The sequence below is a fragment of the Thamnophis sirtalis genome, unplaced genomic scaffold (genome assembly GCF_051295495.1).
Source record: "Thamnophis sirtalis isolate CommonGarterSnake01/CBP01778 unplaced genomic scaffold, rThaSir2_p1.2 scaffold_11, whole genome shotgun sequence".
NCBI lineage: Eukaryota > Metazoa > Chordata > Lepidosauria > Squamata > Natricidae > Thamnophis > Thamnophis sirtalis.
This window is the reverse complement of record NW_028261391.1, coordinates 511,040-538,064: the sequence shown is the minus strand read 5'-3', so window position 1 is coordinate 538,064 and position 27,025 is coordinate 511,040. Positions and strand designations below refer to the sequence as shown.

The 27,025-nt window shown below is 52.1% G+C and overlaps 1 protein-coding gene and 1 long non-coding RNA gene across 2 annotated transcripts; both read left to right on the top strand.

Annotated features, from left to right (window-relative positions):
• Positions 1-623: 623 nt before the first annotated feature.
• LOC148043406 (IgGFc-binding protein-like) lies at positions 624-25,942 on the top strand. The gene is made up of 32 exons (XM_087726046.1): positions 624-632; positions 702-988; positions 6,339-6,374; positions 7,063-7,098; positions 7,311-7,346; positions 7,570-7,605; positions 7,829-7,864; positions 8,019-8,101; positions 9,590-9,649; positions 9,907-10,151; positions 10,265-10,548; positions 10,634-10,905; positions 11,271-11,869; positions 12,258-12,831; positions 12,929-13,128; positions 13,230-13,610; positions 13,849-14,135; positions 14,468-14,739; positions 17,228-17,287; positions 17,545-17,789; positions 17,903-18,186; positions 18,272-18,543; positions 18,909-19,507; positions 19,896-20,469; positions 20,567-20,766; positions 20,868-21,248; positions 21,487-21,773; positions 23,085-23,120; positions 23,825-23,860; positions 24,074-24,109; positions 25,438-25,473; positions 25,903-25,942. Exons 1-32 carry the CDS (start codon positions 624-626, stop codon positions 25,940-25,942), a joined length of 6,819 nt encoding a protein of 2,272 aa, XP_087582172.1.
• LOC148043407 (uncharacterized) lies at positions 1,319-5,905 on the top strand. Its single transcript, XR_015697957.1, has 4 exons — positions 1,319-1,590; positions 4,619-4,654; positions 4,878-4,913; positions 5,870-5,905. It is a non-coding gene; the product is annotated as an uncharacterized LOC148043407 (long non-coding RNA).
• Positions 25,943-27,025: the final 1,083 nt, after the last annotated feature.

The following is a 27,025-nucleotide window of genomic DNA, read 5'->3' as shown; positions in this document are numbered from 1 at the left end:
CGTCTGCGGCCCCGACAGAACCTGCAGCAACTTTCACAACAGGGCAGGGTCCTCATCTTCTCCTTGGGCTTTTCTCCAACAGAAAGGAGAGACGTTCTGGCAGCCGGGTTGCGTCGGCCGATGTCGCTGCGAAGAACACGGAACCTTGTCCTGCTTCCCAGACAATTGCCAAGAAGACCAAGTCTGCAAAGTACAGAACGGCATCCTGAATTGCCACATTCCAGACAAGGCCACCTGTCACATCTACGGAGACCCTCACTATGTCACCTTCGACGGGCGACTCTATCATTTCCAGGGTGGGTGCAATTACACCGCAGTGCAAATCTGCAGCAACTCCTCCGAGCGCTTCTCCATCACCACTCGCAACGAACATCGCTCCAGCCCGCACTGGACGGCTCTCAACTCAGTGGCCATCTCGCTGAGAAACATCCACCTGGCTCTGAGGAAGAACAAAGAGGTCTACGTGAGTATGGAACCCTGGAGAATTGTCTAAAGGAATGGATGGATGGATGAAATCCTGGGGTTCCCCTTCACATTTAGCCGTCCTCCCAGGAATCGATGCAGCCCTGTGGTGGGAGGTTGCTAACTTTGTGAGCAGGGGGGTTAATTGAGTGAAACCAGACATGGGGCAGGTGGTGGCCGGTAAGCCCAGGAATCCAGTGGAATTACCATCCCTAGACTGACCTTTTCCCTTCCTGCAGTTGAATGGGGCCAAAGTCAACCTTCCTCTGAAGCTACAGTCAGACATTCGGGTGGAGGAACAGCGTCCGTACGTGGTGGTTGACAGTCCCCTTGGCTTTCGGGTGAAGTTTGATGGGGACCAGCAGCTGCTTATCCAAGTGGACGAGAGATACAGGGGACACCTCTGTGGGCTGTGTGGCACGTACTCGGGCAGCCAGCTGGACGATTTCCAACAGCCAGATGGGCTGCTGGTGACCGACACCAACACATTTGGCAACAGCTGGAGAGTGGAAGATGGCGGCTGGAGGCAAGTGACTGTGAACCACGGGGTGTTTTCATCACGTTTTCCCTATCGGGGCCTAGGATATGGATTGTGAAGTCGGAATCGGTCAGCCAGTGGAACCCACTGTGCAGTAGCCTGTACGGCGATAAGAAAGCCAACCATTAGAGGAAGGGAACCCCAAAGATTTAGTGTTTAAAGGGGACACAGTTGTTCCTCGTTCAATTCTTCACCACTTGCACCCTCCTCGTGCCAGAAGGAGCAGGCAAACTGAGCCACAATGTTTCACTACGTTTCTCTTTGGGCATCCAAACAAAGGGTGTTTTAATGTTGACTTTTCTCTCTCTCTCTCTGTAGCTGCCCAGGACCACCCATCGATCCACCCCACTGCGACCCTGTGCAAGAGGCAGATTTCGAAGGTCTGTGCAGAGTGATTCTGTCCTCAAGTGGGCCTTTCAGCCCCTGCCATGGCAGCCTCCCTCCTCAGCCGTACTTTGAAAGCTGCGTGTATGACCAGTGTGCCACCGGGGGAGACGGAGGGCAGTTGTGCAGGAGCCTGGAGGCCTATGCCGCTGCATGCGAACTGAACGGGGCCGACCTCGGGGACTGGGAAAAGGACACCGCCTGTGGTGAGTAGAGCTGTTGGGCGACTTGGGGGCCTTCCAGCTTTCCTTGTCGGCTGTCGATTGAGAGTCCATGGAGCTCCGTTCCTGATCACCTTCTCCCACCTGCACAAGAGTATTTTCTCTTTGTGGAAATATTGCTGGTGGAGAGGCAGAGAGTCCCGGCCCATGAGGGCTGAATATTGCACAGAGCTACCCAAAGCAGCCACCTCATTTTGCCAGTTGGAATTCTCATCACCCTCCATCTGTAACACTCCCTGCATCATTGGCTGCCTCCTGTTCCCCCCCCTCCTCCTTTGTTGTTGATTCGCAGCCCTTTCTGGATCTCCAGACCTTTCTGCCAACAACGCACCCCGCCCTCCTTTCTCTTGTGTTCCTAGGTCCCTTGGTCCCTTGCGGTTTCTCCTGCACTTTTGAGAAGGATTTCTGTTCCTGGAACCAATCGTCCACCGACAACATTGACTGGAAACGACACAAAGGCCCAACACCCTCGCCAAACACAGGACCCTTGTATGACCACACCACTGGAGGTGAGGCTGGGGCCCTGGTCTTCTTCTTTTCCTTCTTTGGTGGCATCTTACAGCTGTAAAGGGCCATTGATCGGAAGGAATCCAAGACCTCCTCAGTGTAACAATCCCAACTATTGAATCTCCAAGAGGGGAACAATTATTTTATTCATTTGAACCCTTAAGTAGCACCCAACTAAGTCCATAGGACTGTATGTGGTGCAGAAGAAGAAAACAAGGGCCAAACAACCCCCCCAAAGGGGACCCTAGTCAAGAAAGGCAAATCTTTCTCTTTAAAACAAAGTCCAAAATAACAAAATGGCATTTTCTGTCACTCATCAGTGGAGAGTTCTGATCGTGGTGTGCTAAAGGCCTGAGAGATGAACGTTATGGAGCCTCTGCTTGGACACGTCCGCGAGTTTTCTTCCTGGCTTCCAATTTAGGGATTGAAATATGCAGAACTGAACATTTAGCTGTTGCCGCCTCCCTGCTCCCAGATTGTTTCCTTGCTGCTGCACTCCCATCTGGGCCACCTTCCAGGAAGGAGTCCTCCTTGTGGGATGTAGGACCCACAGGCCAAGGAGGAGAGTCTTGCGGGAGAGAGGTTGCAGCACTTGCCAGGGTTGACGGAAGGATAGGGTGTGTCCTTGGAAGTTCAAGGCGTCAGACCAGGAGAGCTACTCTGGGTCCTTATCTCTGAGGAACCCCAGGCAGCTTGGATTGCACGGAACTGTCTCTTCGCATCTCTGAGGATCCACGTTGTTTTGACCTCTGTCTCTTTCTTTAGGGGGCTACTTCATTTACCTGGCAGGAAGCGATGCCCGCCCTGGGGATGTGGCGCATTTGGTCAGCCCCACGTGCGACCTTCAGGGGCCCATGTGCTTCAGCTTCTGGTATCATATGTACGGCGTCGCCCAAAAGATGGCGCTGCACTTCTATGTCATCTTGGATGATGCGCCACCTTTCCTGGTCTGGTCGGAAACGGGAAGCAAGGGCAACCGTTGGAAGACAGGAGAGTTCAGCATAGCTCACCAAGGCAGGGTGAAGGTAAGGATGAGAGTGGCAGCTTTACAACCAAACATCTGGCTGATATCATGGCGTTTATCCCTTCTCGAGACATACTGGAGACCTTCTCCTCTTCCTAGATACTGCTGGAAGGAGTGCGGGGAGAGGACTTCCGCAGCGACGTGGCCGTGGATGACATCTCTGTACAGGACAGTGACTGCCCGTGTAAGATTTCGCCCTTTATTCCTTTCCCAGAGGTGGGGCCTGGCACATCATAGAAACATTACTGGGCATCTTCCACAATTCGGGCTTTTCCCCAGTGTGAATAAGGAGGGACCCAAATCCCTAGGAACCCACCCCAAGGGTTTAAATCTGACCTCGGTTAGCACAAGGATGGCTTCAGAGTGTGGGTCACGTGATAGAGATGCTTCCTTCTTCTCTTTGCCTCCTCCTCCTCCGCGAAGGAGTATCTGGTCACAAGCTCAAGTGGGGTTCAAGATGGGTCAGGGAGACTTGGTGATGTTTGAATGATCCTTCACATTTCTCAATCTTAGAGGAACATACAAGTGTCATTTCCTTTTACAGCACGGACAACATCCACTCCTGGACCCACAACCACACTGACACGCCCCACTCCTTCCCAGGGTAAGTGCCTTTCAGACTGAATCAGATCATTTGCTCCCTTCTCCTCTTCTGACGGATCTTGGGATTGGGGTGCCGTCCTGATGTCTCGGAAGAGAAGAAGATTTTGCTCAGCTGAGTATTTTCCCCAGAATTGTTGGAGCTTCTCTCACTATGACCGCCTTCTTGGATGTTCGTTAAATGGTGCTATGCACCCGTTAACAATGTCCCTGAAGACTCTACTTCATCCGACAATGCTACTAGGGTGAGAAGGGACTGTGGCCAAGTACAAAGCGAAGTTCAAGTTCCTTCAACCATTTCAAGACCTTATACTCAAAATATAAATGTCGCTTCCCTCTTCAGGTGATATATCAACCACCCCTATATCTCCGAACACTTTTCAGGGGCAGCCCCAAGTAGAGCGCATTACAGTAATCCAGTCTTGAGATGACGAGGGCATGAGTGACTGTCTGAAGTGCCTCACGGTCAAAATAGGGCCACAATTGGTGCACCAGGTGATCCTGGGCAAAGGCCCCCCCTGGTCACAGCTGAAGGTGGTGTTCAAAGGTCAGCTGCGGGTCCAGGAGGACCCCCAAATTGCGAACCCTCTCTGAGGGGGGGAATTTTTCTCCCCCCAGGGTTAAGGACGGACTGGATGGACTGTCCTTAGGGGGCAACATCCACAGCCATTCGGTCTTGTCAGGATTGAGTGCGAGTTTGTTCACTTTCATCCAGACCCTAACAGCTTCCAGGCACTGGCACATCATACCTCATCATCCATTGAGGATTTCAAGCTGTGGAGTGTGTCATGTTTCCCCATCCAATGCACCCTCCCTTGGCTGAAGAGGAGGATGACAACAGGAGGGTTAATCATAACTTGAACTTTTTCTTTTGTTCCCCAGAACCGACACCTAAACCCACGGAGCCCACTACTCCAGGTAGCCCTGCCTCTCAAATTTATTTTAATGGCAACGCTTGAAGGACGTTCCTGAAACCACCCAAGTTCCCAGGGATGGGCGTAATAGGTGGAGATTGAAGGCCAATAGGATGTCCTCTGGCCCTTCCTGTGCCATTGCTAAGAACACCTAATTCCCTTCTCCTAAGGGATGAAGGACAACAGGAGGGTTGATCATAACTTGAACTGTTTCCTTTCTTTACCAGAACTGACACCTACATCCACGGAGCCCACTACTCCAGGTAGCCCTGCCTCTCAAATTTATTTTAATGGCAACGCTTGAAGGACGTTCCTGAAACCACCCAGGTTCCCAGGGATGGGCGTAATAGGTGGAGGTTGGAGGCCAATAGGATGTCCTCTTGTCCTTCTTGTTCCATTGCTAAGAAGACCTAATTCCCTTCTCCTAAGGGATGAAGGACAACAGGAGGGTTGATCCTAACTTGAACTATGTCTTTTTTTCCCCAGAACCGACACCTACACCCACGGAGCCCACTACTCCAGGTAGCCCTTCCTCTCAAATTTATTTTAATGGCAACACTTGAAGGACGTTCCTGAAACCACCCAGGTTCCCAGGGATGGGCGTAATAGGTGGAGATTGGAGGCCAATAGGATGTTCTTCTTGTTCCATTGCTAAGAAGACCTAATTCCCTTCTCCTAAGGGATGAATGACCATCGGAGGGTTGATCCTAACTTATACCTAATACCTCATGCAGTATTTCAGGCTGATTCTGATGACTGCCAGCAGTTTGGCAGTTCAATTCTCACCAGTTCAAGGTTGACTTCCATCCTTCCAGGGTTGGTAAAACAAGGACCCAAATTGTTGTGGCAAGAGGTGGTAAACTGCTTAGAGAGAACTGTAAAGCACTAGGAAGTGGTACGTGCGTCTAAGTGCTATTAGGGGGGTTGATCCTAAACCTGCCTTCTTTTCTTTGTCCACCAGAACTGACACCTACAACCGCGGAGCCCACTACTCCAGGTAGCCCTGCCTCTCAAATTTATTTTAATGGCAACGCTTGAAGGACGTTCCTGAAACCACCCAAGTTCCCAGGGATGGGCGTAATAGGTGGAGATTGAAGGCCAACAGGACATTCCCAGCCCTTCTTGTTCCATTGCTAAGAAGACATAATTCCCTTCTCCTAAGGGATGAAGGACAACAGGAGGGTTGATCCTAACTTGAACTGTTTCCTTTCTTTACCAGAACCGACACCTAAACCCACGGAGCCCACTACTCCAGGTAATCCTGCCCCTCCAATCTTCACTCTCATATATTCCCCAAGACTCCTGGGCACAGTGGAGAAGGGTGCTTGTTAGAGGGGGTAGGAGTGGCGTCCACATCAGGGCCCCAAAACTCTGTTGCTGCTTTCAAAAGTGCATCCTCTGCTACTCTGTCAAGTACAGAGCAAAGTTTATGTTTGTGTTTGTGACCCCATGGACAACGTTCCTCCCGGCCTTCCTGTCCTCTACGATCCTCCAGAGTCCATTTAACCTCACACCGACTGCTTCAGTGACCCCATCCAGCGACCTCCTTTTCTGCCTTCCCCTTCTTCTTCTGCCCCCAATCTTGTACACTGTTAGAGAGAACTGTAAAGCACTAGGAAGTGGTACGTACGTCTAAGTGCTATTAGGGGGGTTGATCCTAAACCTGCCTTCTTTCCTTTGTCCACCAGAACCAACACCTATAACCGCAGAGCCCACTACGCCAGGTAATCCTGCCCCCCAAACGGCAACGCTTGAAGGACGTTCCTGAAACCACCCAGGTTCCCAGGGATGGGCGTAATAGGTGGAGATTGGAGGCCAATAGGATGTCCTCTGGCCCTCCTTGTTCCATTGCTAAGAAGACCTCATTCCCTTCTCCTAAGGGATGAAGGACAACAGGAGGGTTGATCCTAACTTGAACTTTTTCTTTTGTTCCCCAGAACCGACACCTAAACCCACGGAGCCCACTACTCCAGGTAGCCCTGCCTCTCAAATTTATTTTAATGGGAACACTTGAAGGACGTTCCTGAAACCACTCAGGTTCCCAGGGATGGGCGTAATAGGTGGAGATTGGAGGCCAATAGGATGTTCTTCTTGTTCCATTGCTAAGAAGACCTAATTCCCTTCTCCTAAGGGATGAATGACCATCGGAGGGTTGATCCTAACTTATACCTAATACCTCATGCAGTATTTCAGGCTGATTCTGATGACTGCCAGCAGTTTGGCAGTTCAATTATCACCAGTTCAAGGTTGACTTCCATCCTTCCAGGGTCGGTAAAACAAGGACCCAAATTGTTGGGGCAAGAGGTGGTAAACTGCTTAGAGAGAACTGTAAAGCACTAGGAAGTGGTACGTACGTCTAAGTGCTATTAGGGGGGTTGATCCTAAACCTGCCTTCTTTTCTTTGTCCACCAGAACTGACACCTACAACCGCGGAGCCCACTACGCCAGGTAATCCTGCCCCCAAATGGCAACGCTTGAAAGATGTACCTGAAATCACCCAGGTTCCCAGGGATGCGCGTAATAGGTGGAGGTTGAAGGGTCATAGGTTGTTCCCAGCCCTTCCTGTTCCATTGCTAAGAAGACCTAATTCCCTTCTCCTAAGGGATGAATGACCATCGCGGGGGTTGAGCCTAACTTGAACTATTTCTTTTGTTCCTCAGAACCGACACCTACACCCACGGAGCCCACTACTCCAGGTAATCCTTCCCCTCAAATCTATTATAATGACAACGCTTGATGGACGTTCCTGAGACCACCCAGGTTCCCAGGGATGGGCGTAATAGGTGGAGGTTGGAGGCCAACAGTATGTCCTCTGGCCCTTCTTGTTCCATTGCTAAGAAGACCTAATTCCCTTCTCCTAAGGGATGAAGGACCACCAGAGGGTTGATCATAACTTGAATTGTTTCTTTTCTTTACCAGAACCAACACCTACACCCACAGAGCGCACTACTCCAGGTAATCCTGCCCCTCCAATCTATTATAATTGCAACGCTTGAGGGACCTTCCTGAGACCACCCAGGTTCCCAGGGATGGGCGTAATAGGTGGAGGTTGAAGGGTCATAGGTTGTTCCCAGCCCTTCCTGTTCCATTGCTAAGAAGACCTAATACCCTTCTCCTAAGGGATGAATGACCATCGCGGGGGTTGAGCCTAACTTGAACTATTTCTTTTGTTCCTCAGAACCGACACCTACACCCACGGAGCCCACTACTCCAGGTAATCCTTCCCCTCAAATCTATTATAATGACAACGCTTGATGGACGTTCCTGAGACCACCCAGGTTCCCAGGGATGGGCGTAATAGGTGGAGGTTGGAGGCCAACAGTATGTCCTCTGGCCCCTCCAATCTTCACTCTCATATGTTCCCCAAGACTCCTGGGCACAGATCATAACTTGAATTGTTTCTTTTCTTTACCAGAACCAACACCTACACCCACAGAGCGCACTACTCCAGGTAATCCTGCCCCTCCAATCTATTATAATTGCAACACTTGAGGGACGTTCCTGAAACCACCCAGGTTCCCAGGGATGGGCGTAATAGGTGGTGATTGAAGGCCAACAGTATGTCCTCTGGCCCTTCTTGTTCCATTGCTAAGAAGACCTAATTCCCTTCTCCTAAGGGATGAAGGACAACAGGAGGGTTGATCATAACTTGAACTGTTTCCTTTCTTTACCAGAACCGACACCTACATCCACGGAGCCCACTACTCCAGGTAATCCTGCCCCTCCAATCTTCACTCTCATATGTTCCCCAAGACTCCTGGGCACAGTGGAGAAGGGTGCTTGTTAGAGGGGCTAGGAGTGACCTCCAGATCAGGGCCCCAAAACTCTGTTGCTGCTTTCAAAAGTGCATCCTCTGCTACTCTGTCAAGTACAGAGCAAAGGTTATGTTTGTCTTTGTGACCCCATGGACAACGTTCCTCCCGGCCTTCCTGTCCTCTACGATCCTCCAGAGTCCATTTAACCTCACACCGACTGCTTCGGTGACCCCATCCAGCGACCTCCTTTTCTGCCTTCCCCTTCTTCTTTTGCCCCCAATCTTGTACACTGTTAGAGAGAACTGTAAAGCACTAGGAAGCGGTACGTACGTCTAAGTGCTATTAGGGGGGTTGATCCTAAACCTGCCTTCTTTTCTTTGTCCACCAGAACCGACACCTACAACCGCGGAGCCCACTACGCCAGGTAATCCTGCCCCCCAAACGGCAACGCTTGAAGGACCTTCCTGAGACCACCCAGGTTCCCAGGGATGGGCGTAATAGGTGGAGGTTGGTGGCCAATAGGATGTCCTCTGGTCCTTCTTGTTCCATTGCTTAGAAGACCTAATTCCCTTCTCCTAAGGGATGAAGGACAACAGGAGGGTTGATCCTAACTTGAACTTTTTCTTTTGTTCCCCAGAACCGACACCTAAACCCACGGAGCCCACTACTCCAGGTAGCCCTGCCTCTCAAATTTATTTTAATGGGAACACTTGAAGGACGTTCCTGAAACCACTCAGGTTCCCAGGGATGGGCGTAATAGGTGGTGATTGGAGGCCAATAGGATGTCCTTGACCCTTCTTGTTCCATTGCTAAGAACAACTATTCCCCTTCTTCTAAGGGATGAATGACCATCGGAGGGTTGAGCCTAACTTCGCTTCTTCTCTATCAAGAGGTCACATTTCATAGGAACACAGGGATGTGCCCCAACATCACTGAATTGTTCTGGAAAAGGAGGGCATCTTCACTCTCGTGTGTTCCCCAAGACTCCTGGGCACAGTGAAGAAGGGTGCTTGTTAGAGGGGGTAGGAGTGACCTCCAGATCAGGGCCCCAAAACTCTGTTGCTGCTTTCAAAAGTGCATCCTCTGCTACTCTGTCAAGTACAAAGTTTAAGTTCCTTCAACCATTTCAGGTCCTCTCCTGCCTTGTCCACCAAATATAATATGAATGTCGCTTCCCTCTTCAGGTGATATATCAACCACCCCTATATCTACATCCACACAGAAGCCACATCCGCCCACCCAAGGTGAGGATCTTTGAGGCCAAAGCTTAAACTTCCCACTTCCGATGGGTTTGGGGCTTTGACGTGGAGTCCTGGCAAGAGGAGAAGGGCAGGAATTGGATTGTTGTCACCTACAAGGAAAGCTTCGAGGTCCTTGGACCGTTCCAAGCTGCTAAAAACGAAGGGGGCACCCAAAGCTCCCTTGTTCCTGTCCAAAGTACATCCTCCCATTTCCTATGAGCTCACACCGGCCGTGTCTGACCTCCCTTTCTTCTTTCCAGAGTCCTGCCTGGTGTCGGGTGACCCCCATTATTACACTTTTGACAAGCAGACGCACCACTTCATGGGCAACTGCACCTACACTCTCTCCCAACTGTGTGACCGAAACAACTCTCTGCTCCCCTACTTCAATGTGGAAGCAAGCAACGAGCACCGAGGGGGCCACACACACGTCTCCTACGTGGAGAGTGTGGCCGTGGATGTCCTGGGCATCCGGGTCACCCTGGGAAAGGGAGGAAGGGTCACGGTAGGTGGAACTGCTGCTGCTGCTGCTGAAGGAGGGCCGGGCTTTGTGGTTGGGATACAAAAGGGCACCGTTGCTCCTGAGCTGCCTAAAGTGACGCCGGAACCTCTTTCTAGGTCGATGGGGAGCCAGTCGTCGTCCCCTCCACCCCAGTGCGGGGCGTGGAGATCTTGCCCAGCGGCTTTTACACGATGGTTTCTACGGATTTTGGGTTGAGAGTCAAGTTTGACGGAGACCACCAGGTGGAAGTGTCCCTCCTCAGCACGTACAAGGGGGAGGTCTGCGGCCTGTGCGGAAACTACAACGGGGATCCTACTGACGATTTCCTCAACCCCCATGGGGAAGCAGAGCCTGACTCCACCAGCTTGGGCAACAGCTGGCTGGTGGCCAACCTCACCAGGTTTGTAGCTTCTGTCCCTGAATGGCAGCTGTTGCCCAGGATGGAGATCGTAGGGCATTAAACCGCACTGTTTCTTTTGCTACAGCTGTTCCTCTGGATCCGATCCCGTCTGCACGGAGGATGAGAAAGACACAGCCGAAAGCAGCGATTTCTGTGGGCGCCTGACAGACATCAATGGGCCATTCAGACCTTGCCATAGCCTCTTGGATCCAACGGGGCATTTTGACAGCTGCCTTTATGATCAGTGCGCCCTGCACTTGGACCCAGGCTCCCTCTGCAGGAGCTTGCAGTCCTACGCAGACGCCTGCCGGTCCCTGGGAGTTGCCATCGACCCCTGGCGGAACGCCACCTTCTGCCGTAAGTTTTCCGGCAGCCATGCCTGTAATCGGCCATGAGCATCGGGAAAGATCTATGGGAACGGGAAGGTCTGGGAATGAAGGGAAGGAGGGAGGGTGTTTCCTCTCTCTCTCCCATGGAGAGAGGCACAGATGTCGCCACGTTCTCTCTCTTGGAGACACACCGAATGTAACTCACGCTTCTTCTGGAAGGCAAATTGAGGCTATTTGCCTGAGATGGCTGGGATCCTGAGAGCAAGGAGCGCAATCTAGGAAGACACCGCCCCCAGGGAGGGACTCGCGCCCAAGTCCATTGAGGGATGCAGTGTGTCCTTTAGAACCCAAACTCCAGCACTGGGCTCACAGAGATCTTCTTGCCTCCCGCAGCTCCTCAATGCCCACTCAACAGCCACTATGAGCCGTGCGCCAATGCCTGTCCATCCACCTGCAAGAACCCAAATGCTCCGGCCACATGCGACCTGCCATGCACGGAAGCCTGTGTGTGCGACTCTGGGTTCTTCCTCTACAATGGCACCTGTGTGCCCAGCCATCAGTGTGGGTGCTGGCACCAGGGGAAGCACTACCCAGTGGGCTCCGGCTTTTGGACTGATGACACCTGTTCCACCAAATGCAGCTGCCCCAGTCAAGGTGGCCAGCTCACCTGCTCTGCTGATTCCTGCCCTAAACATTATTACTGCGGAGTCCAAAACGGTGTCCCCAACTGCTACCCACATACATACGGGGTCTGCCGCGTCCACAACGACCCTCATTACAACACCTTTGACAAACAGACGCACCACTTCATGGGCACCTGCACCTACACCCTGGCCAAGGTCTGCGCCAATGAGACGGGGCTGCCCTACTTTAACGTGGAGGCCAAGAACGAAAACCGTGGGAATCCCTCCGTCTCTTACGTCCAGCGGGTCCTGGTGGAGGTTTACGGGCACCGGATTGAGATCCTCAAAGGACGCAAGGATCAAGTGCTGGTAAGCCAAAGCAGCTTCTCACGGCCTACTTGTGCTTTGCAATGGAAGGAAGCTACATTCCTTCCCCATTCTCTGCTGAACGGTTCTAGATTGGAAGGAGGGGTGGGGAAATCTGATTTTCTGACCTGTGGCTGAATATCAGTTTGATCAAGGACAAGTGCGAACGCAATAGTAACAGCCCCTCCTTTGATTGGTGGCCAGCTCCGATTTCTTATGGATGGGTTAATTTCTTAGGATGCTTCTTCTCCCTCTGCTGGAAATATCCTCAGAGTCCCTGTTTCTGTGGGGGGACCTAGTCATGTTGAACCCAACTCTTCCCGTCCCAATCACCTCCAAAGGGTTCCGCCCTTGGGAAATGCCGTCTCAAATTGTCTCTTGCTCCTTCTAGGTGGACAAAGTGCTGACCACGCTTTCTGTGCGCAAGCTGAACAACGCCCTGAGGGTGGACATCGATGGACGCTACGTCACCCTGGAAACGGATTTTGGGCTGATTGTATCTTACGACACAGATCACTCGGTGGAGATCAGGGTCCCCACCACCTTCTTCAACAAGACCTGCGGCATGTGTGGGAACTTCAACAACCTCAGGCAGGATGACAGCATGATGCCCAATGGAGAGCAAGCCCAGAACTCCAATCAGCTGGGGAACAGTTGGCAGGTGCCCAACGCAGAGTACGACCCCCCTAATTGTAAACCACCACCAACATCACCACCTTGTCCCTCAGAGCTAAAGGATCTCTATGAGACCGAGGCCTATTGCGGACAGCTGACCAGTAGCCAGGGTCCCTTGGCAGCGTGCCATTCTGCAATCAACCCCAACAGCTTCTTCCAGAGTTGCGTCTTTGACCTGTGTGAACTGCATGGGTCCCAGCAGGCCTTGTGTGGGGCTTTGGAGGCGTACGCTGATGCCTGCCAAAGATCTGGCGTGCAGCTCCCCGACTGGAGGAATGCCACTTCCTGCAGTGAGTATTCACTTACAATACCCTAAAACTGCCCACCTTGAGTGTGGCCTTGGGCAGCGTCCCTCACTTTCTGGGTGGTTCCTGCTTTCTTTTGTAGGGGTCCCTTGCCGTGATCACAGCCATTACAATGTGTGCGCCACTTCCTGTCCCGCCACGTGCTCCAATCCACTGGCTCCATGGAACTGCACCAAGCCCTGCGTGGAGGATTGCGAATGCGACAAAGGCTTTGTCCTAAGCGGAGCTCAATGTGTGCCGCAGGAGGATTGCGGCTGTGTAGATGGAGATCAATATTATGAGGTTTGTTCCCCAGCAACGTCCTCTGCGGCCACGACAGAACCTGCAGCAACTTTCACAACAGGGCAGGGTCCTCATCTTCTCCTTGGGCTTTTCTCCAACAGAAAGGAGAGACGTTCTGGCAGCCGGGTTGCGTCGGCCGATGTCGCTGCGAAGAACACGGAACCTTGTCCTGCTTCCCAGACAATTGCCAAGAAGACCAAGTCTGCAAAGTACAGAACGGCATCCTGAATTGCCACATTCCAGACAAGGCCACCTGTCACATCTATGGAGACCCTCACTATGTCACCTTCGACGGGCGACTCTATCATTTCCAGGGTGGGTGCAATTACACCGCAGTGCAAATCTGCAGCAACTCCTCCGAGCGCTTCTCCATTACCACTCGCAACGAACATCGCTCCAGCCCGCACTGGACGGCTCTCAACTCAGTGGCCATCTCGCTGAGAAACATCCACCTGGCTCTGAGGAAGAACAAAGAGGTCTACGTGAGTATGGAACCCTGGAGAATTGTCTAAAGGAATGGATGGATGGATGAAATCCTGGGGTTCCCCTTCACATTTAGCCGTCCTCCCAGGAATCGATGCAGCCCTGTGGTGGGAGGTTGCTAACTTTGTGAGCAGGGGGGTTAATTGAGTGAAACCAGACATGGGGCAGGTGGTGGCCGGTAAGCCCAGGAATCCAGTGGAATTACCATCCCTAGACTGACCTTTTCCCTTCCTGCAGTTGAATGGGGCCAAAGTCAACCTTCCTCTGAAGCTACAGTCAGACATTCGGGTGGAGGAACAGCGTCCGTACGTGGTGGTTGACAGTCCCCTTGGCTTTCGGGTGAAGTTTGATGGGGACCAGCAGCTGCTTATCCAAGTGGACGAGAGATACAGGGGACACCTCTGTGGGCTGTGTGGCACGTACTCGGGCAGCCAGCTGGACGATTTCCAACAGCCAGATGGGCTGCTGGTGACTGACACCAACACATTTGGCAACAGCTGGAGAGTGGAAGATGGCGGCTGGAGGCAAGTGACTGTGAATCACAGGGGGCTTTCACCACGTTTTCCATATCGGGGCCTAGGATATGGATTGTGAAGTCGGAATCGGTCAGCCAGTGGAACCCCCTGTGCAGTAGCCTGTACGGCAATAAGAAAGCCAACCATTAGAGGAAAGGAACACCAAAGATTTAGTGTTTAAAGGGGACACAGTTGTTCCTCTTTCAATTCTTCACCACTTGCACCCTCCTCGTGCCAGAAGGAGCAGGCAAACTGAGCCACAATGTTTCACTACGTTTCTCTTTGGGCATCCAAACAAAAGGTGTTCTAATGTTGACTTTTCTCTCTCTCTCTCTCTCTAGCTGCCCAGGACCACCCATAGATCCACCCCACTGCGACCCTGTGCAAGAGGCAAATTTCGAAGGTCTGTGCAGAGTGATTCTGTCCTCAAGTGGGCCTTTCAGCCCCTGCCATGGCAGCCTCCCTCCTCAGCCGTACTTTGAAAGCTGCGTGTATGACCAGTGTGCCACTGGGGGAGACGGAGGGCAGTTGTGCAGGAGCCTGGAGTCCTATGCCGCTGCATGTGAACTGAACGGGGCCGACCTCGGGGACTGGGAAAAGGACACCGCCTGTGGTGAGTAGAGCTGTTGGGCGACTTGGGGGTCTTCCAGCTTGCCTGAAGGTGCCAACGGGGCAAGTGATCAGATCTCATTGAGAACACCTGTGCCTCGTTCCCCTTCTCTCCAGCCTGCAGCACCACTGGCCCAGTGAGCACTTGGGTGACATTTTCCTTTTCTCCCGTGTTCCGCTTGGAACAAAGCAGGGGCAGCAATTGCTCCTTCCTGGTGTCTTCCTTGACATTTTCCTACCTTTTGACGAAGTTGAATGTTGTGTGGAACTGTAAGACCGGAAAGGTTGAGTTTCTTCCCCTCCTTAGAAGCAGCATTTGTCCTTCTACCTCATCATCCATTGAGGATTTCAAGCTGTGGAGTGTGTCATGTTTCTCCATCCAATGCACCCTCCCTTGGATGAAGGGGAGGATGACAACAGGAGGGTTGATCATAACTTGAACTTTTTCTTTTGTTCCCCAGAACCGACACCTAAACCCACGGAGCCCACTACTCCAGGTAGCCCTGCCTCTCAAATTTATTTTAATGGCAACGCTTGAAGGACGTTCCTGAAACCACCCAAGTTCCCAGGGATGGGCGTAATAGGTGGCGGTTGAAGGCTCATAGGTTGTTCCCAGCCCTTCTTGTTCCATTGCTAAGAGATTGGAGGCCAATAGGATGTCCTCTGGTCCTTCTTGTTCCATTGCTAAGAAGACCTAATTCCCTTCTCCTAAGGGATGAATGACTATCAGAGGGTTGATCCTAACTAGGACTTTTTCTTTTGTTCCCCAGAACCAACACCTAAACCCACGGAGCCCACTACTCCAGGTAATCCTTCCCCTCCAATCTTCACTCTCATATGTTCCCCAAGACTCCTGGGCAAAATGGAGAAGGGTGCTTGTTAGAGGGGGTAGGAGTGGCCTCCAGATCAGGGCCCCAAAACTCTGTTGCTGCTTTCAAAAGTGCATCCTCTGCTACTCTGTCAAGTACAGAGCAAAGTTTATGTTTGTGTTTGTGACCCCATGGACAACGTTCCTCCCGGCCTTCCTGTCCTCTACCATCCTCCGGAGTCCATTTAACCTCACACCGACTGCTTCAGTGACCCCATCCAGCCACCTCCTTTTCTGCCTTCCCCTTCTTCTTTTGCCCCCAATCTTGTAAACTGTTAGAGAGAACTGTAAAGCACTAGGAAGTGGTACGTACGTCTAAGTGCTATTAGGGGGGTTGATCCTAAACCTGCCTTCTTTTCTTTGTCCACCAGAACCGACACCTACAACCGCGGAGCCCACTACGCCAGGTAATCCTGCCCCCAAATGGCAACGCTTGAAAGATGTACCTGAAATCACCCAGGTTCCCAGGGATGGGCGTAATAGGTGGAGGTTGAAGGGTCATAGGTTGTTCCCAGCCCTTCCTGTTCCATTGCTAAGAAGACCTAATTCCCTTCTCCTAAGGGATGAATGACCACCAGAGGGTTGATCCTAACTTATACCTAATACCTCATGCAGTATTTCAGGCTGATTCTGATGACTGCCAGCAGTTTGGCAGTTCAATTCTCACCAGTTCAAGGTTGACTTCCATCCTTCCAGGGTCGGTAAAACAAGGACCCAAATTGTTGGGGCAAGAGGTGGTAAACTGCTTAGAGAGAACTTCTAAAGCACTAGGAAGCGGTACGTACGTCTAAGAGCTATTAGGGGGGTTGATCCTAAACCTGCCTTCTTTTCTTTGTCCACCAGAACCTACAACCGCGGAGCCCACTACGCCAGGTAATCCTGCCCCCCAAACGGCAACGCTTGAAGGACCTTCCTGAGATCACCCAGGTTCCCAGGGATGGGCGTAATAGGTGGTGATTGAAGGCCAATAGGATGTCCTCTGGTCCTTCTTGTTCCATTGCTACGAACTCCTAATTCCCTTCTGCTAAGGGATGAAGGACAACAGGAGGGTTGATCATAACTTGAACTGTTTCCTTTCTTTACCAGAACCAACACCTAGACCCACGGAGCCCACTACTCCAGGTAATCCTGCCCCTCCAATCTATTATAATTGCAACGCTTGAAGGACGTTGCTGAAACCACTCAGGTTCCCAGGGATGGGCGTAATAGGTGGAGGTTGGAGGCCAATAGGATGTCCTTGGCCCTTCTTGTTCCATTGCTAAGAAGACCTAATTCCCTTCTCCTAAGGGATGAAGGACAACAGGAGGGTTGATCCTAACTTGAACTGTTTCTTTTCTTTACCAGAACCGACACCTACACCCACGGAGCCCACTACGCCAGGTAATCCTGCCCCTCCAATCTTCATTCTCATATGTTCCCCAAGACTCCTGGGCACAGTGGAGAAGGGTGCTTGTTAGAGGGGGTAGGAGTGGCCTCCAGATCAGGGCCCCAAAACTCTGTTGCTGCTTTCAAAAGTGCATCCTCTGCTACTCTGTCAAGTACAAAGTTTAAGTTCCTTCAACCATTTCAGGTCCTCTCCTGCCTTGTCCACCAAATATAATATGAATGTCGCTTCCCTCTTCAGGTGATATATCAACCACCCCTATATCTACATCCACACAGAAGCCACCTCCGCCCACCCAAGGTGAGGATCTTTGAGGCCAAAGCTTAAACTTCCATCTTCCGATGGGTTTGGGGCTTTGACGTGGAGTCCTGGGAAGAGGAGAAGGGCAGGAATTGGATTGTTGTCACGTACAAGGAAAGCTTCGAGGTCCTTGGACCGTTCCAAGCTGCTAAAAACGAAGGGGGCGCCCAAAGCTCCCTTGTTCCTGTCCAAAGTGCGTCCTCCCATTTCCTATGAGCTCACACCGGCCGTGTCTGACCTCCCTTTCTTCTTTCCAGAGTCCTGCCTGGTGTCGGGTGACCCCCATTATTACACTTTTGACAAGCAGACGCACCACTTCATGGGCAACTGCACCTACACTCTCTCCCAACTGTGTGACCGAAACAACTCTCTGCTCCCCTACTTCAATGTGGAAGCAAGCAACGAGCACCGAGGGGACCACACACACGTCTCCTACGTGGAGAGTGTGGCCGTGGATGTCCTGGGCATCCGGGTCACCCTGGGAAAGGGAGGAAGGGTCACGGTAGGTGGAACTGCTGCTGCTGCTGCTGAAGGAGGGCCGGGCTTTGTGGTTGGGATACAAAAGGGCACCGTTGCTCCTGAGCTGCCTAAAGTGACGCCGGAACCTCTTTCTAGGTCGATGGGGAGCCAGTCGTCGTCCCCTCCACCCCAGTGCGGGGCGTGGAGATCTTGCCCAGCGGCTTTTACACGATGGTTTCTACGGATTTTGGGTTGAGAGTCAAGTTTGACGGAGACCACCAGGTGGAAGTGTCCCTCCTCAGCACGTACAAGGGGGAGGTCTGCGGCCTGTGCGGAAACTACAACGGGGATCCTACTGACGATTTCCTCAACCCCCATGGGGAAGCAGAGCCTGACTCCACCAGCTTGGGCAACAGCTGGCTGGTGGCCAACCTCACCAGGTTTGTAGCTTCTGTCCCTGAATGGCAGCTGTTGCCCAGGATGGAGATCGTAGGGCATTAAACCGCACTGTTTCTTTTGCTACAGCTGTTCCTCTGGATCCGATCCCGTCTGCACGGAGGATGAGAAAGACACAGCCGAAAGCAGCGATTTCTGTGGGCGCCTGACAGACATCAATGGGCCATTCAGACCTTGCCATAGCCTCTTGGATCCAACGGGGCATTTTGACAGCTGCCTTTATGATCAGTGCGCCCTGCACTTGGACCCAGGCTCCCTCTGCAGGAGCTTGCAGTCCTACGCAGACGCCTGCCGGTCCCTGGGAGTTGCCATCGACCCCTGGCGGAACGCCACCTTCTGCCGTAAGTTTTCCGGCAGCCATGCCTGTAATCGGCCATGAGCATCGGGAGAGATCTATGGGAACGGGGAGGTCTGGGAATGGAGGGAAGGAGGGAGGGTGTTTTCTCTCTCTCTCCCATGGAGAGAGGCACAGATGTCGCCACGTTCTCTCTCTTGGAGACGCACCGAATGTAACTCACGCTTCTCCTGGAAGGCAAATTGAGGCTATTTGCCTGAGATGGCTGGGATCCTGAGAGCAAGGAGCGCAATCTAGGAAGACAGCGCCCCCAGGGAGGGACTCGGGCCCAAGTCCTTTGAGGGATGCAGTGTGTCCTTTAGAACCCAAACTCCAGCACTGGGCTCACGGAGATCTTCTTGCCTCCCGCAGCTCCTGAATGCCCACTCAACAGCCACTATGAGCCGTGCGCCAATGCCTGTCCATCCACCTGCAAGAACCCAAATGCTCCGGCCACATGCGACCTGCCGTGCACGGAAGCCTGTGTGTGCGACTCCGGGTTCTTCCTCTACAATGGCACCTGTGTGCCCAGCCATCAGTGTGGGTGCTGGCACCAGGGGAAGCACTACCCAGTGGGCTCCGGCTTTTGGACCGATGACACCTGTTCCACCAAATGCAGCTGCCCCAGTCAAGGTGGCCAGCTCACCTGCTCTGCTGATTCCTGCCCTAAACATTATTACTGCGGAGTCCAAAACGGTGTCCCCAACTGCTACCCACATACATATGGGGTCTGCCGCGTCCACAACGACCCTCATTACAACACCTTTGACAAACAGACGCACCACTTCATGGGCACCTGCACCTACACCCTGGCCAAGGTCTGCGCCAATGAGACGGGGCTGCCCTACTTTAACGTGGAGGCCAAGAACGAAAACCGTGGGAATCCCTCCGTCTCTTACGTCCAGCGGGTCCTGGTGGAGGTTTACGGGCACCGGATTGAGATCCTCAAAGGACGCAAGGATCAAGTGCTGGTAAGCCAAAGCAGCTTCTCACGGCCTACTTGTGCTTTGCAATGGAAGGAAGCTACATTCCTTCCCCATTCTCTGCTGAACGGTTCTAGATTGGAAGGAGGGGTGGGGAAATCTGATTTTCTGACCTGTGGCTGAATATCAGTTTGATCAAGGACAAGTGCGAACGCAATAGTAACAGCCCCTCCTTTGATTGGTGGCCAGCTCCGATTTCTTATGGATGGGTTAATTTCTTAGGATGCTTCTTCTCCCTCTGCTGGAAATATCCTCAGAGTCCCTGTTTCTGTGGGGGGACCTAGTCATGTCGAACCCAACTCTTCCCGCCCTGATCACCTCCAAAGGGTTCCGCCCTTGGGAAATGCCGTCTCAAATTGTCTCTTGCTCCTTCTAGGTGGACAAAGTGCTGACCACGCTTTCTGTGCGCAAGCTGAACAACGCCCTGAGGGTGGACATCGATGGACGCTACGTCACCCTGGAAACGGATTTTGGGCTGATCGTATCTTACGACACAGATCACTCGGTGGAGATCAGGGTCCCCACCACCTTCTTCAACAAGACCTGCGGCATGTGTGGGAACTTCAACAACCTCAGGCAGGATGACAGCATGATGCCCAATGGAGAGCAAGCCCAGAACTCCAATCAGCTGGGGAACAGTTGGCAGGTGCCCAACGCAGAGTACGACCCCCCTAATTGTAAACCACCACCAACATCACCACCTTGTCCCTCAGAGCTAAAGGATCTCTATGAGACCGAGGCCTATTGCGGACAGCTGACCAGTAGCCAGGGTCCCTTGGCAGCGTGCCATTCTGCAATCAACCCCAACAGCTTCTTCCAGAGTTGCGTCTTTGACCTGTGTGAACTGCATGGGTCCCAGCAGGCCTTGTGTGGGGCTTTGGAGGCGTACGCTGATGCCTGCCAAAGATCTGGCGTGCAGCTCCCCGACTGGAGGAATGCCACTTCCTGCAGTGAGTATTCACTTACAATACCCTAAAACTGCCCACCTTGAGTGTGGCCTTGGGCAGCGTCCCTCACTTTCTGGGTGGTTCCTGCTTTCTTTTGTAGGGGTCCCTTGCCGTGATCACAGCCATTACAATGTGTGCGCCACTTCCTGTCCCGCCACGTGCTCCAATCCACTGGCTCCATGGAACTGCACCAAGCCCTGCGTGGAGGATTGCGAATGCGACAAAGGCTTTGTCCTAAGCGGAGCTCAATGTGTGCCGCAGGAGGATTGCGGCTGTGTAGATGGAGATCAATATTATGAGGTTTGTTCCCCAGCAACGTCCTCTGCGGCCACGACAGAACCTGCAGCAACTTTCACAACAGGGCAGGGTCCTCATCTTCTCCTTGGGCTTTTCTCCAACAGAAAGGAGAGACGTTCTGGCAGCCGGGTTGCGTCGGCCGATGTCGCTGCGAAGAACACGGAACCTTGTCCTGCTTCCCAGACAATTGCCAAGAAGACCAAGTCTGCAAAGTACAGAACGGCATCCTGAATTGCCACATTCCAGACAAGGCCACCTGTCACATCTATGGAGACCCTCACTATGTCACCTTCGACGGGCGACTCTATCATTTCCAGGGTGGGTGCAATTACACCGCAGTGCAAATCTGCAGCAACTCCTCCGAGCGCTTCTCCATTACCACTCGCAACGAACATCGCTCCAGCCCGCACTGGACGGCTCTCAACTCAGTGGCCATCTCGCTGAGAAACATCCACCTGGCTCTGAGGAAGAACAAAGAGGTCTACGTGAGTATGGAACCCTGGAGAATTGTCTAAAGGAATGGATGGATGGATGAAATCCTGGGGTTCCCCTTCACATTTAGCCGTCCTCCCAGGAATCGATGCAGCCCTGTGGTGGGAGGTTGCTAACTTTGTGAGCAGGGGGGTTAATTGAGTGAAACCAGACATGGGGCAGGTGGTGGCCGGTAAGCCCAGGAATCCAGTGGAATTACCATCCCTAGACTGACCTTTTCCCTTCCTGCAGTTGAATGGGGCCAAAGTCAACCTTCCTCTGAAGCTACAGTCAGACATTCGGGTGGAGGAACAGCGTCCGTACGTGGTGGTTGACAGTCCCCTTGGCTTTCGGGTGAAGTTTGATGGGGACCAGCAGCTGCTTATCCAAGTGGACGAGAGATACAGGGGACACCTCTGTGGGCTGTGTGGCACGTACTCGGGCAGCCAGCTGGACGATTTCCAACAGCCAGATGGGCTGCTGGTGACTGACACCAACACATTTGGCAACAGCTGGAGAGTGGAAGATGGCGGCTGGAGGCAAGTGACTGTGAATCACAGGGGGCTTTCACCACGTTTTCCATATCGGGGCCTAGGATATGGATTGTGAAGTCAGAATCGGTCAGCCAGTGGAACCCCCTGTGCAGTAGCCTGTACGGCAATAAGAAAGCCAACCATTAGAGGAAAGGAACACCAAAGATTTAGTGTTTAAAGGGGACACAGTTGTTCCTCTTTCAATTCTTCACCACTTGCACCCTCCTCGTGCCAGAAGGAGCAGGCAAACTGAGCCACAATGTTTCACTACGTTTCTCTTTGGGCATCCAAACAAAGGGTGTTCTAATGTTGACTTTTCTCTCTCTCTCTCTCTCTAGCTGCCCAGGACCACCCATAGATCCACCCCACTGCGACCCTGTGCAAGAGGCAAATTTCGAAGGTCTGTGCAGAGTGATTCTGTCCTCAAGTGGGCCTTTCAGGCCCTGCCATGGCAGCCTCCCTCCTCAGCCGTACTTTGAAAGCTGCGTGTATGACCAGTGTGCCACTGGGGGAGACGGAGGGCAGTTGTGCAGGAGCCTGGAGTCCTATGCCGCTGCATGTGAACTGAACGGGGCCGACCTCGGGGACTGGGAAAAGGACACCGCCTGTGGTGAGTAGAGCTGTTGGGCGACTTGGGGGTCTTCCAGCTTGCCTGAAGGTGCCAACGGGGCAAGTGATCAGATCTCATTGAGAACACCTGTGCCTCATTCCCCTTCTCTCCAGCCTGCAGCACCACTGGCCCAGTGAGCACTTGGGTGACATTTTCCTTTTCTCCCGTGTTCCGCTTGGAACAAAGCAGGGGCAGCAATTGCTCCTTCCTGGTGTCTTCCTTGACATTTTCCTACCTTTTGACGAAGTTGAATGTTGTGTGGAACTGTAAGACCGGAAAGGTTGAGTTTCTTCCCCTCCTTAGAAGCAGCATTTGTCCTTCTACCTCATCATCCATTGAGGATTTCAAGCTGTGGAGTGTGTCATGTTTCTCCATCCATTCATTGGATGAAGGGGAGGATGACAACAGGAGGGTTGATCATAACTTGAACTTTTTCTTTTGTTCCCCAGAACCGACACCTAAACCCACGGAGCCCACTACTCCAGGTAGCCCTGCCTCTCAAATTTATTTTAATGGCAAGGCTTGAAGGACGTTCCTGAAACCACCCAAGTTCCCAGGGATGGGCGTAATAGGTGGCGGTTGAAGGCTAATAGGATGTTCCCAGCCTTTCTTGTTCCATTGCTAAGAAGACCTAATTCCCTTCTCCTAAGGGATGAATGACCATCAGAGGCTTGAGCCTAACTTGAACCATTTCTTTTGTTCCCCAGAACCGACACCTACACCCACGGAGCCCACTACTCCAGGTAATCCTGCCCCTCAAATCTATTATAATGGCAATGCTTGAAGGATGTTCCTGAGACCACCCAGGTTCCCTGGATTGGGCGTAATAGGTGGAGATTGGAGGCCAACAGGACATTCCCAGCCCTTCTTGTTCCATTGCTAAGAAAACATAATTCCCTTCTTCTAAGGGATGCATGACCATCGGGGGGTTGAGCCTAACTTGAACTATTTCTTTTGTTCCCCAGAACCGACAACTATACCCACGGAGCCCACTACTCCAGGTACATCAGCCTCTCAAATTTATTTTAATGGCAACGCTTGACGGACGTTACTGACACCACCCAGGTTTCCAGGGATGGGTGTAATAGGTGGAGGTTGAAGGCTAATAGGATGTTCCCAGCCCTTCTTGTTCCATTGCTAAGAAGACCTAATTCCCTTCTCCTAAGGGATGAATGACCACCAGAGGGTTGATCCTAACTTATAACTAATACCTCATGCAGTATTTCAGGCTGATTCTGATGACTGCCAGCAGTTTGGCAGTTCAATTCTCACCAGTTCAAGGTTGACTTCCATCCTTCCAGGGTCGGTAAAACAAGGACCCAAATTGTTGGGGCAAGAGGTGGTAAACTGCTTAGAGAGAACTATAAAGCACTAGGAAGCGGTACGTGCGTCTAAGTGCTATTAGGGGGGTTGATCCTAAACCTGCCTTCTTTTCTTTGTCCACCAGAACCAACACCTACAACCGCAGAGCCCACTACGCCAGGTAATCCTGCCCCCCAAACGGCAATGCTTGAAGGACGTTCCTGACACCACCCAGGTTCCCAGGGATGGGCGTAATAGGTGGAGATTGGAGGCCAATAGGATGTCCTCTGGCCCTTCTTGTTCCACTGCTAAGAAGACCTCATTCCCTTCTCCTAAGGGATAAATGACAACAGGAGGGTTGATCCTAACTTGAACTGTTTCTTTTGTTCCCCAGAACAGACACCTACAACCGCAGAGCCCACTACGCCAGGTAATCCTGCCCCTCAAATGGCAACGCTTGAAGGATGTACCTGAAATCATCCAGGTTCCCAGGGATGGGCGTAATAGGTCGACCCTTAGGCCCCTTAAATATGGGGTGCCGCAGGGCTCGGTCCTGTCCCCCCTCCTATTTAACATCTACATGAAGCCGCTGAGTGAGATCATATGCCGGCACGGAATCAAATACCATCAGTACGCAGACGATACTCAATTGTATCTGTCCGCCCTGTGCCAACTCAGCAAAGTGGTAGAAGTGATGTGCCTGTGCCTGGAGGCTGTCATGGTCTGGATGGGAGCAAACAAGCTTGCACTCAATCCAGACAAGACCGAGTAGCTATTGATGTTACCTCCCAAGGATAGTCCAGATATTCCATCCCTTAGCCTTGGGGGTGAAATTCTACACCCCTCAGAGAGGGTCTGCCACTTGAGTGTCCTCCTGGATTCGCAGCGGACGTTAGAACATCACTTGTCGGCTGTGGCCAGGGGGGCCTTTGCCCAGGTTCGCCTGGTGCACCAGTTGCGGCTCTATCTGGACCGGGAGGCACTTTGAATGGTCACTCATGCCCTCGTCACCTCTAAGCTCGATTACTGTAATGCGCTTTACATGGGGCTGCCCCTGAAAAGTGTTCGGAGATTACAGTTAGTCCAGAACGCAGCCGCACGAGCGATATGGGGTGTACCTAGATACACCCATATTACACCTATCCTCCGCGAGCTGCACTGGCTTCCGATCGGTCTCTGCACACACTTCAAGGTCCTGGTCATCACCTTTAAAGCCCTACATGGCCTAGGACCTGGATACCACCTCCTGCCACATACCTCCCAACGGCCGATAATAACTCACAGACTGGGCCTTCTCGGGGTGCCGTCGACCAGACAATGCCGGCTGGCGGCTCCTCGGAGGAGGGTCTTCTCTGTAGCTGCTCCGACCCTGTGGAATGAACTACCTGTAGAGATCTGGACCCTCCCCACTCTCTCGGCCTTCCGAAAAGCCACTAAAACCTGGCTGTTCCGGCAGGCCTGGGGCTGTTGACTTCAGGAATGAGGTTCAGCCCCACCCAGATTGAGTGCATTGTTTTTAAAATTGTTTCTTTTTAAATTGTTTCTTTTTAAATTGTTCTTTATTTTAACTTCTTATATTAACTTTTTGTGTAAGCCGCCCGGAGTCCTACGGGATTGGGCGGCATATAAATCTATTAAAAGTTAAAGTTAAATTTAAACTGCTTAGAGAGAACTGTAAAGCACTAGGAAGCAGTACGTACGTCTAAGTGCTATTAGGGGGGTTGATCCTAAACCTGCCTTCTTTCCTTTGTCCACCAGAACCAACACCTACAACCGCGGAGCCCACTACGCCAGGTAATCCTGCCCCCCAAACGGCAACGCTTGAAAGATGTACCTGAAATCACCCAGGTTCCCAGGGATGGGCGTAATAGGTGGAGGTTGAAGGCCAATAGGATGTTCTTCTTGTTCCATTGCTAAGAAGACCTCATTCCCTTCTCCTAAGGGATGAATGACCATCGGAGGGTTGATCCTAACTTATACCTAATACCTCATGCAGTATTTCAGGCTGATTCTGATGACTGCCAGCAGTTTGGCAGTTCAATTCTCACCAGTTCAAGGTTGACTTCCATCCTTCCAGGGTCGGTAAAACAAGGACCCAAATTGTTGGGGCAAGAGGTGGTAAACTGCTTAGAGAGAACTGTAAAGCACTAGGAAGCGATACATACGTCTAAGTGCTATTAGGGGGGTTGATCCTAAACCTGCCTTCTTTTCTTTGTCCACCAGAACCCACACCTACAACCACGGAGCCCACTACGCCAGGTAATCCTGCCCCCAAATGGCAACGCTTGAAAGATGTACCTGAAATCACCCAGGTTCCCAGGGATGGGCGTAATAGGTGGAGGTTGAAGGGTCATAGGTTGTTCTTCTTGTTCCATTGCTAAGAAGACCTCATTCCCTTCTCCTAAGGGATGAATGTTCCTCAACCCATGTTGCTGTTTGGGAAGAATACACCTTCTTGCTCTGTGAAGGGATGAGTGACAGTTGGAAGGGTGATGCTAACTTGGCTCCTTTTCTTTGCCCACCTGAGCCTACACCTCCTCCCATAGACCCAACTGTCTCAGGGGATGCAGGCCCTCTTGAGAAGATCAGGCAAGAAGCACCATGTTCTTTTCTGCCTGGCTTCTGTCTCTTTGGCTTCTCTGTGGGTTGGCACTTGCCAATCACCTTGGAGGCCATGTGGCTTCTTGGGGAAGACAATGTCCCCAGGAGGCCTCCTGTTTTGCAGTTGTGGGGCAGATGGGTGGAGGTTAGGGATGATAAGTTGTTCTTGAGTTTGAGTTTTATTTAGCTTGTATGCCGCCCTACTCCCGGAAGACTCAGGGCGTATAACAATAAGAAGGGAAGGGGGGTACAAAAATAAAAACAACAATTAAAAATTCAGCAACAGTCATATCATAGGATGGGGCTGGAAGATTCAACAGCCCCAGGCCTGCCGGAACAGCCAGGTCTTAGTTGCTTTGCGGAAGACCGGAAGGGTAGTGAGGGTCCAGATCTCAACAGGGAGATCGTTCCATAGGGCCGGAGCAGCTACAGAGAAGGCCCTCCCCCGGGGAGTCGCCAGCCGACATTGGCCGGCAGATGGAATCCGGAGGAGGCCTAGTCTGTGGGATCTAATAGGTCTTTGGGAGGTGACTGTCAGGAGGCGGTCTCTCAGGTAACCAGGTCCGATACCATGCAGGGCTTTAAAAGTAACGACTAGCACCTTGAAGCGTGTCTTGGTTTTTCCCTTGAAAACCTTTTGCTTCTCATCCCGGAAGCTTCTTCAGTTCTAACTGTCTAGTGAGGAATGGAAAGGTTTATACTGACTTTATAAGAGCTGCAAAGAATATAAATCCTTCCATTGCCC

Excerpts from the sequence above, each read along its gene's own strand:
- LOC148043406 (XM_087726046.1), top strand. Across the intron at positions 10,549-10,633 it reads CTGGTGGCCAACCTCACCAG|CTGTTCCTCTGGATCCGATC; the intron begins GTTTGTAGCTTC and ends CTTTTGCTACAG. Across the intron at positions 20,470-20,566 it reads GAGGAATGCCACTTCCTGCA|GGGTCCCTTGCCGTGATCAC; the intron begins GTGAGTATTCAC and ends TTTCTTTTGTAG.